This window comes from Rattus norvegicus, chromosome 2, assembly GCF_036323735.1.
Source record: "Rattus norvegicus strain BN/NHsdMcwi chromosome 2, GRCr8, whole genome shotgun sequence".
NCBI classification, from domain to species: Eukaryota; Metazoa; Chordata; class Mammalia; order Rodentia; family Muridae; genus Rattus; species Rattus norvegicus.
The window spans coordinates 177,962,334-177,972,534 of NC_086020.1; the positions used below are offsets into that span (position 1 = coordinate 177,962,334).

General features: G+C 44.7%; 2 protein-coding genes across 16 annotated transcripts in view; one reads left to right on the forward strand and one right to left on the reverse strand.

The window, feature by feature from the left end:
* Nup210l (nucleoporin 210-like) overlaps positions 1-642 on the forward strand; it is a 119,329-nt gene extending 118,687 nt beyond the window's left edge. For 7 of the 13 annotated variants that reach the window (XM_063282260.1, XM_063282264.1, XM_063282261.1 and 4 more), the window contains one exon: positions 266-642. In XM_063282260.1, the coding sequence (XP_063138330.1) occupies positions 266-522 (257 nt within the window). In that variant the 3' untranslated portion in view covers positions 523-642. The remainder of the gene's footprint in view (positions 1-265) is intronic. The other 6 variants (XM_063282259.1, XM_063282262.1, XM_063282266.1 and 3 more) reach the window with 4 other exon arrangements.
* A 523-nt stretch (positions 643-1,165) lies between these two features.
* On the reverse strand, positions 1,166-2,375 carry Rps27 (ribosomal protein S27). 3 transcript variants are annotated; one of them, XM_063282650.1, is made up of 4 exons: positions 2,006-2,048; positions 1,818-1,926; positions 1,567-1,677; positions 1,166-1,251 (listed from the first exon to the last, which is right to left on the reverse strand). In XM_063282650.1, the coding sequence occupies exons 2-4, from the start codon at positions 1,834-1,836 to the stop codon at positions 1,223-1,225; spliced, it is 159 nt and encodes a 52-aa protein (XP_063138720.1). In that variant the 5' UTR covers positions 1,837-1,926; positions 2,006-2,048; the 3' UTR covers positions 1,166-1,222. The 3 variants fall into 3 exon arrangements, with proteins under 3 accessions (XP_063138720.1, XP_063138718.1, NP_446049.1); NM_053597.3 differs by lacking the exon at positions 2,006-2,048 and adding an exon at positions 2,235-2,273 and having other exon boundaries at positions 1,168-1,251; XM_063282648.1 differs by lacking the exon at positions 2,006-2,048 and adding an exon at positions 2,235-2,375 and having other exon boundaries at positions 1,166-1,677.
* Between the last annotated feature and the right edge of the window lie 7,826 nt (positions 2,376-10,201).

The window sequence follows — 10,201 nt, forward strand, 5'->3', positions numbered from 1 at the left end:
TTCTTTCTTACAATTATTTGCTTGGGTTAGGGAAGAAGGGAACACAAGCATGTCCTGACACAAGGTGAAAGTCAAAAACAACTTGAGGGAGTTTTTCTCCTTCTACCATGTAGGTTCTGGGACTTAAGACAGGATTGTTGTCAAGTGTCTCTGTTGGCTGAATCATCTTGCTGGCCCTTAAGTCTCACTTTTCAATGGACTTTAATCTTCAAGGCCTTCCTGCAAGCAAAATCACATAAACTCTTGTGCCATTGTCTTTCTCCAGCATACAATGCCTTCCTGAACAAGGTACAGACTATTCCAGTTGTTTATGTGCCAACAATAGGACCGACTCAGCCAGGTAAGGACTGCCCGCCCTCCTTCCCAGTTCACGTCTGTCTGTCTCACTCACCTGCCTTCACTATTTTGCTTTTTTTTCTAGGTTCCTATACAGCCACCTGTTCTCCCCCTCACTTCCTGAGCTCACAGCCACCACTAGTGCAGAGTCGGCTACAACACTGGCTGTGGAGTATAAAACACTAACCTAGACAGGTCCCTTCAACTGTCCTAATCCTGCAGAAGTTTAGTAGCTAACTCTACAAACTAAACCTCCAAAACAAGTTTGTAGAACCTATAAATAAAGGCTCATCAGTGGTTAAGTCATTTGTTATGAAGATTAAGTTTCTGGGGCTGGAATACCTAAACCCTGATTGTTTGTTCCCAGTACCACTGTTCCTAGTGCACATCTACAGCGCCACCAGTTGATAGGTATCCTGTCACATAAACTTGGAGGCTAATAAGGCCAACTTATCACACAGAAAAAAACAGTAATCCTGGCTGTTCTGAACTTCCCTTCCTCTGCTTCTCAGGTGCTGGGATTAAAGCACTGTGTGTATCACTATCCCTGAACCAAACAGTCCCATTGTCACACACCTCTGTATGACACAATGCTTCCAATTAATAAACCATGTTAAAAGTTACTACCAAGAGACATTAGAAGACGAAGCCCAATAATATACACTAACACCAGTGTTAAACCATTGTCTAAGATTTGCCCAATGAATCCATATAAAAATGCCAATGGACTCTGGGTGTTTGGCCACTTACTTGACCCCAAAGGACCACTCTTCTGTTTGCCCTGGAATACTTGAGGCACCACTTCCTACCAGTTAAACAAGACAAACACTATATATCCAAAATGTGTTTATTGGGAACGTTCCCACTCATCTTGAATCAGGGGCTTTCAGTGCTGCTTCCTCCTGAAGGAGCATCCTGGAAGAAAAAGGTGCAAATGTTACATCAGCCTGCCACTGTTGCTGTTTCATCTGCAGAATGCTACATGTGTTCTCAATTCTACTAGCTAATCCCTATTATAGTCACCACTCCCTATCATATGTAGCCACCTGGAAACCCAGCAAAGCTAGCCCACCCCAACTTTAAGCAATAGTGCTTTATGCTCAGAACTACCAGTAATAACCTACTTTTTAACAGGAGTGCAGCAGGCTTTATTAGCCTGAAGGTTTGCATTCTACGCGATCTTTCACCTTAGGATCCTAAGGCCAAAACCCCAAAAGCGAGACCACTTACCTTCTGTCAGCCTTGCTTTTCCACCTGTAGGCTGACAGAGTACAGTGGAGCAGCCAACACACAAGACTACCGTTTGTGCATGGCTAAAGACCGTGGTGATTTTATAGCATCCTGGAAAAAAAGAGATCAACAAAAAATATTAACTTCTTTCACTCTCCACGTTAACACTTCTAAACTCGTAAGAAAAATCAAAATTTAAGTTACAACCATCAGTACTAATTTTCCCGGAGAGCTGAAAACCACTTCCTCACCTGGGCATTTCACATCCATAAAGTAGGAATTGGGGCTCTGCACCAGGCGCTTTTTCTTGTGTTTCCTCTTCTCCTCTTCTGGAGAAGGATGAAGGAGATCCTTTGCGAGCTAAGAGGGGCAGAAATGCAGAGACTTAGAAGCTAACGATGGAAAGAGATGATAGAAAAGAACCCCCACTGGCACACACCGAGGAGAACTCGCCCCTCGCCGCCCCTGATGTCTGCGTAGCTGGGCCGCCATCTTATCTCCTCTCCGCTCCCGTCTACGCGGGTGCCCCGTGGGCCGCCGCGGTTGTGGTTACTGTCCTAAGAGACGCAGAGCGTAAATTTGGACCCTGTACGATCCGCAACTAGCGCGAGTGAACAGTGCGGACACAAGAACGAGTTCTCTGTGGAGACCTGGACCATGGAACTCACAGGCATGTTCTCGTAGGGAGGTCGTCACCGCCGGAAAGGAGCGAAAGCGGAAATCCTGTTCCTTATATCCGGTATGGTACAGGAAGTGACGCGCCTGTGTTGTTTCGCCATTTTGGGAAGGTCCTACAGGCCGAATGCAATCCGGCGCCCGTTGACTGCCATTTTTAGAAGGTCTGTAAAGGCTCCTCGTGTCGCGGTTGCGTAGCCATGGTGAAGAGTTAGCTTCTATTTTGAGTTCAGGCTTTAGTTGCTGTCAAGAGAAAAATGGATTTTAAATTTCCGACTACACTTTGACAGCAAGGAATGTAATGGAAACAGCATAGGTGAAAACCAGCGAGGAGCTTTATCCCGAACATTTTCAGTTACCGATATTCTTTACCATTTTCCAATTGGTTTGATTTACCCTGATTAACAATTTTATATGTAAATACGTTTTTTAAATTAAATACTTGCTTGGAGGTGGGAGTGTACTATGTTGGTAGACTGCTTGTTAAGCATAAACCGGGCAGGGCAGGGCAGGGCAGGGCAGAGCCCAATGGTGTCAGTGGCTCAAGACTGTAATCTCAAAGGATTAATCTCGAACTTCAAAGGATGAAGCAGGACAAGAAGTTCAAAATCATTCTGGGCTCCATAGCAAATTTGAAGACTGAGTGGACTACAAGAGACCTTAGTACAAAAAAACCAAATCCTACTCATAATTTGCTCCACTGCAATTAATTCTATTGTTTACCGTTATTGCTTTGTTGTTGCTGCTGTTTCCAGAGCTAAGGATAGAGCCCGACTTTGTATTCTTCCAATTCTTTACATTTGAAGTATAAAACCAAATATCTATGCACCGTTTGACACGTGCATTGCTTTTAACGTGCTAATTAAAGGCTGGACGTGGTTGATCACACCTTTATCACTGCATTCGGCAAAGTCTGAAAGGGACTGTGAGTTCTAGCAGCCTATTTTATCAATGGAGCTGCTATAACTATTACCACATTGTACAGAGTCATATGATGCTGCTCAAAGAAATTAAACTGGCCAAGCCAGATAGTGGCACCTCCATTTCCAGAACTGGGAGGCAGAGGCAGGAGACCTGTGAATTCCAGTGTCTATAAATAAATCAATAGTCCAAGTTTAAATGAATACATGCTTCTCTTCATGTGTGTATATACAGATTGGTTTTGGAGTTTGGCAATATACGTGGAAAAGATAATCTTGGGAAATTGGTTCTAGGTTTAAAAAACGAAATTCAATCCTTTTCATAGACTTAAAATAATTTCCTACAATACTGTGCATCTGCAATTTATCATATGAGCAGAAGTATGAAAATGGGGGGGAGGGGGAGACAGGATTTCTTTGTGTAGCCCTTGGCTGTCCTGGAACTCACTCTGTAGACCAGGCTGGCCTTGAACTCAGAGGTACACCTGTGTCTGCCTCCTGAGTGCTTTCTCTATTGCCACCACCACCAAGCTTCTTTGTTTTAAAGGCACTGTCTTGGCCCCTGACATTAATCCCATAACTCAGGAGGCAAGGCAGATGGACATCTGTAAGTTTGAAGCCAGCCTGGTCTACAGAGAGATTTCCAGGGCAGCCAGATCTAAACCCCACCCCCCAAGCCTCCAAAAAAAGTCAGTGTCTCATGTCTCAGGCTGACCTTGAACTCCTGCTCTTCTGGGAGTCCACCGTGAAAGTCTGGCAGTTGTAGGCACGCTGGCTGTGACATCTAGAGTGTGTGTGCTGTGTGAAGGGTGTGGTGCTAGGGATCCAAGCCAGGGTTTTGTCCTTTGTAGGCGGTACCCACCCCAGTGGCTCTCCTTTTGCTTTAATGCAGTTCCTCCATATTGTGGTTGTCCCACAATTTGAGACAATTTTTGATGCTACTTCATAACTGTAATTTTGCTACTGTTGTAAATTGTAAGGTAAATATCAATCACCTTGTTTTCCAATGGTAAAAGGTCATTTGACCCCCCCACAGGTGGTCGTGAAAACCTCTGCAGTAAGTACACTAAGCTTCATCCATCCTTAGTCTTTTGTTTGCCATTCACAATATTTTCCTTCAGATAAGGATTCTTCTCTACTAGATGTTTGCACACTGGCTCCTTGTCTTTCAGATTTCAGCCTAAGTGTCATTCCCTCTGAAATTACTCTGTCCCGGGAATAATGTGCTTCAGTCTGTTATCATTGACCCTCAAGACTAAATGTTTGCCAATTTCAGTGACACCACATTGGTGCCAGCTCTGGTGAAAGTATGACACCACTGAGATTAACAAAGACACAAGCACAGGGCTCTCCTTTGGGGAACTGCTCGTCCAACCTTTGTCAGCACACACTGATGGGAATTCAGGTACCTTGCTTCATCCTTTCCTTTAGGATTAATAAAGCTCACAGGACATTGTAGACATTGTAAAGATTCTTATTTTCATCACTTTTTAAAAAAATATTTATTTATTTTATATATATGAATACACTGTAGCTGTCTTCAGACACACCAGAAGAGGGCAGATGGTTGTGAGCCACCATGTGGTTGCTGGGATTTGAACTCAGGACCTCTGGAAGAGCAGTTGGTGCTCTTAACCGCTGAGCCATCTCTCCAGCCCATTTTCATCACTTTTAAAAAACTGTATATATGTGACCATGTGAGACACATGAAGTGTAGATGTTAGAAGAGGCCAGAAGCCTTTGGTTTCCTGGAACTGAGTTACAGGTGGTTGTAAGTTCCAACATGGATGCTGGGCTGACAGGTGCCCTGCATGAACAGTATCAGCCCTTCACGGCTGAGCCATCTCTTTAGCCCCAACAAGTAGTAGACCTTTGCTCATTGTCCTGGAGAAGGATGCTTTGGCCTTCATCTCTCCTCCTTGTCTGAGTAGTAATGCTACAAAGAGTAGAAATCTTGGGAATGGGGCTGGAGAGGTGGCTCAGTGGTTAAGAGCACTGACTGTTCTTCCAGAGGTGCTGAGTTCAATTCCCAGTAACCACATGGTGGCTCACAACCATCTGTAATGGGATCTGATGCCTTTTGCTGGTGTGTCTGAAGACAGCTACAGTCTTTATGAATAAATAAATTTAAAAAGATAAAGAAATCTTGGGAAGCCAGGAATATAGCTTCATTGATAGAGGGCTTTAACATGCATGAAGCCATGGGGTTTGGCATAACTGAGGGGTAAACATCATCCTTGCTGAAGCTTTGATAGCTAAGAAGAGGATGGGATAAGGGAGGATGGCGAAATATACCAGCTAAAGTACCAGAAAAATGAGCAAAGAATTTATAACCAGATGCAAGAGAATCAGAGCTTGGAATTAAACAGACACAGGAAAAATGAGTTATTTATTTATTTAATTTGAAATTTTTATTACATTTTAATTTGTGTGGGTGAGCACATACATGTGTGTGCACTCTTGCTACAGTGCCTATGTGGCAATAAGATAATAACTCTCAGGAGTGAGTTCATTCCTTCTCCCATGTATGTCCTAAGTATTGAATTCAGGTCATTGGTGGCAAAGGTGGCAAATGCCCTTATGCACTCAGTGAGCTATGTTACCAGCTTCTCCCTGCAAGCACCACCACCACCAGCAGCACTCACTGCCCCACCCCACTCCCACCTTTTGGTTTTGGTTGGTTGATTTTGGTTTTTTTGCTTGAAGATGGGGTCTCTCTGTGCAGCCCTGGCTGTCCTGGAACTCACTCTTACCTCAAACTCTCTGCCTCCTGAGAATTGGAATCAAAGATGCACACCACTAGGCCCAGCTTTTCTTTTTTTCCCTTTTTTTTTTTTTTTAAGATTTATTTTATGGGGGTTGGGGATTTACCTTAGTGGTAGAGCGCAAGGCCCTGGGTTTGGTCCCCAGCTCCGAAAAAAAGAAAAAAGAAAAAAAAAAAGATTTATTTTATGTATATGAGTGCTCTATCTGCATGTACACATACACGCCACAAGAGGGCATAATCACACAATAAGATGGTTGTGAGCCACCGTGTGGGTGCTGGGATTTGAACTCAAACTATGGAAGAGTAGTTAGTGTTCTTAACCACTGAGCCATCTCTCCAAACCCCCCCCCCAGCTTTTCTTTTTAAAAACTACTTTCATATATGTATATGATACACTCTAGTCACACCATACCGCCTTCTCTCCAAATGCTCCTCAGAATGCATTCCTTCCCATTGTGTCTGTTTTGTTTTTTGATGCCCTGAGTGTGTCACCAGGGCTGCCACCAAGGGCCTGGTGATAAAACTGTCCACTAGACTCAGGTAAATCTCCGATGACTGTACCACTAAAGACAATAACATCTACTCTCCCAGGGAGCCATCAACCACTAATATCCGTCAGGGGGCGGATTCTCCTCATTGGATCCCACCTGTCCCCATCTATGACTGAATGTTGACAGTTCCAATGCTGTTGTTAATTCTTAATTACTTATTTGAGACATATTCCCGCTATGTGTACCTGGCTGGCCTGGAACTTGTTTTGTAATCCAAGCTATCCTGGAACTCACAGAGATCCTTCTGCCTCTCGAGTTCTGAGTATCAGGTCATAAGGAAAACTCCCAATTCCCCAGACTCTAAAAGGCAAGCCAGAAACCCAGAAATAAGCTCAACCTGGAAAGTGTGTAGAGGGATTTCTGGTGGTTAGTTAAAAAGCCAGCATTCCTCAGGAAGTTGTAGAACTGGTTCCCTACCAAAAAGAGTCATTTCCTTTACCTCTAGCAAAGGGACATGGGCTGCCTAGTGTGCCCATCAGCATGTCAGTTCAAGCTCGCTCGCCTCCAGGCTCTCTCAAGCTAGTACCTGTTGCATAAGGTCCACTAGCATCCTAGCCTTTCTCACCTCCTCCTTTGCTCTAAACTCCCAACTCTCCTATTCATTCTTTTTTTTTTTTTTTCCCCCGGAGCTGGGGACCTAACCCAGGGTCTTGCACTTGCTAGGCAAGCGCTCTGCCACTGAGCTAAATCCCCCAACCCCCCTATTCATTCTTCTTAAACTAGGCTATGCTCACTGTTCTCTGTCTCCTGCTATTCTCCCCACTCACAGAGAGTCCTGGCCACGTTTGGTCTCCATCTTTGTCTTTTTGTTCTGGACTCTTCCAGATGCCCCTGGCTGCTCTCTCTCTCATATCTACAGTAAAAACTTTCCCCTTAACCACACTATGGAGCTATGATGTCAGTATATACACTGGGTTTAAAGATGTGCACTATGACACTCTCCGTCCCACCCTAACATAGATTTTGACAAGGTCCATTCTAGTTTCTTCTGTTGCTGTGATAAACATCCTGGCCAAAAGCAACTTGGTGAGGAAATGGAGTTACCTGGCTTATAGGTTACAGTCCATTATTGAGGGAGCTAAAGGCAAAAATTGAAGCAGAAGCCAAGGAGTACCACTGCCTTGCTCCAGGGCTCACATTCAGTTGCCTTCCTTATATAGCAGCCCCACCCATCCCGGTATGGATCCTCCTGCATATAGGGCTAGGCCCTATGACCTCAATTAGCAATCAGGAAAATGCCTGGGGCTGGAGAGAGATGGCTCTGAGATTAGCATCACTGGCTGCTCTTCAAGAGAACTAGGGGTTTGATTCCCAGCACCTATATAGTGGCTAACTACCATGAAGGCTCGTAACTGTAATCTGTAACTCCAGTTTCAGGAGATCCAATACCACCTTCTGATCTCCCTAGGATACCTGGCATATATACGCTACACATACAAGCATACAAGGACAGAATATCCACACACAAAGATAGATAAATCTACATAGAGATAGAGATCCTGTCTAAAATTTTAAAAATACTAAAAGAAATAAAACCAGAATCCCCCCATAGAATGCCTATATGCCTACAGGCCAATCCAATGGTGATAGTTCCTCAGGTTTCCTCCTCCCAGGTATGTCAAGTTGGCAACCAAGATTAGCAATCACAAGGTCTCCTGGCTGGCTTGCAACTCTCTACCAAGAGTAGGCTGACCTTAGACATGCTTCTGTCTAACCTTCATCTTGCTTCTGTCTCCCATGTGCTGGGACTGCAAATCCACCATACCTGGACTTCAGTGTGAGTTAAAGGACAGGATTAGTCAGTGAGGAAAATCAGGAAATATCCCTGTCTGTGCTACAGCTTGAAACGTAATGAGCCCTGAGGGAATAAGTGGAAGGGAATTCAAGCCCATAATGTAGCTCAGTAGAAAAGTACTTTGCCTAGCATGGGCAAAGCTCTGCGTTTGACCCGTCCCCAGCACCATTCAAAGAAAAATGGAGGGGTTGGGGATTTAGCTCAGTGGTAGAGCGCTTGCCTAGCAAGTGCAAGGCCCTGGGTTCGGTCCCCAGCTCCGGAAAAAAAAAAAAAAAGAATAAAAAAAAAAAGAAAAAGAAAAATGGAATAGTCAGATTGGGATATTGAAGTGGGCACAAGGGTACATGTGGATGGCAGTAGTTCTGGCTATTGAAGGGGCTCAGTCCAGATGATCATCCCACAAATTTGAGACTGATCTGGGCAACACAGAGAGACCTTCCCTCAAATAAATCGGGCTGGTGAGATGGCTCTGGGGAAGTTTGGTTCGACATCCTGCAGCATGTTCTCTGCTCCCCACTTTCACCATGGCATTTGTGTTAACATTTCATCTAGGCTTCGCCCCACAGTTACCTGGGAACAGCCAGGTGTGCCTACCCCCTCCTCATTCTATTGCTCTTACTCTCTCTCTCCTGCTTCCTTACCCTCTTCACCCTCTCTCCACGTGCTCCTCTCCTCTCCTCTCCTCGCCTTGCCTCGCCTCTCTCCTCCCCTCCCTCTCTTCCCTCAACTCCCCTCTATTCCCTGTAAACGCTATTCTATATACTTACTATACTGTGTGTGGCTGGTACAGGGGTGGGGTGGGGGATGCCTCAGCATGGGCCTGCAGACCTTACTGAACTTCCATGAAACATATCTCTGCTCTTTCTTTTTATAAAACACATTATGTGTGCCTACACATACAAGTAAATATAACGAATGAATAAACTAAATAGTTATTTGTGTGTGGTAGTCAATATGGATTGTCAACTTGACAGGATCTAACATCACCGAGGAATCCAATCCCTGGACATGTTCTAGATCGAGGAAAGTTCTAGCTTGGATTATGTGAGGTGGAAAACCCCCACCTGACAATGAGTGGCACCATTCACCGTCCTGAATAAAACAGAGAGAATGAGCTGGGCACCAGCATTCATCTCTCTCCTCCTGATTTCCGAGGAAAAGTGACTAGATACCTCACGTTCCTATTGTCATGTAGACTGTACCTTCTATGAGCCAGAGCAAGCGTCTGGTAAACTGTTTTTGTCAAGTAGTGGGGGGGGGGGGAAGGTAACTGATACATTGTTGATACATTGTGTTTGTATCAAAGGACAAAAGTAAACATAGATTATGGCAAACATAATGTAACAAATTAAGACACTTTCTCACAGTCAGTACTCAAATGTTAGGGACTTTTTCTTTGTTTTTTTTTTTTTTTTCTTTTTTTTGGAGCTGGGGACCGAACCCAGGGCCTTGCGCTTGCTAGGCAAGCGCTCTACCACTGAGCCAAATCCCCAACCCCTCTTTCTGTGTTTTTTTTCCCCTTTTTTAAAGGGACTGAAAAGATGACAAGCGCTAGCTGCTCTTGTAGAGGATCTGGGTTCAGTTTCCAGCAGCCATATGGCAGCACCTGTAGACTCTCAAACTCCATTCAGGGGCTCATTGCTTGCTCTCTTGTAGCCTCTGCAGACACACTAGTCATCTAGTGCATAAACACATGTAGGGAAAGCACTCCTGTATAAAGACAGAAAGCTGTGCCTGGGGGCCGGCCAGTAATCTGCACACTTGAGAGATTGAGGCAGTAGGATTACTTGACCTTGAAGGCCGGTTGCACTACTGAGTTCTAGGCTCGCTCCAGAAGGTGAACCGGCTACGTGTGCTTTGAGTGTAATTGATGGGGCTGATTTTTATCATTTCAGTTCTTCACTCTGCTCCACCAGGGGGCAGACGG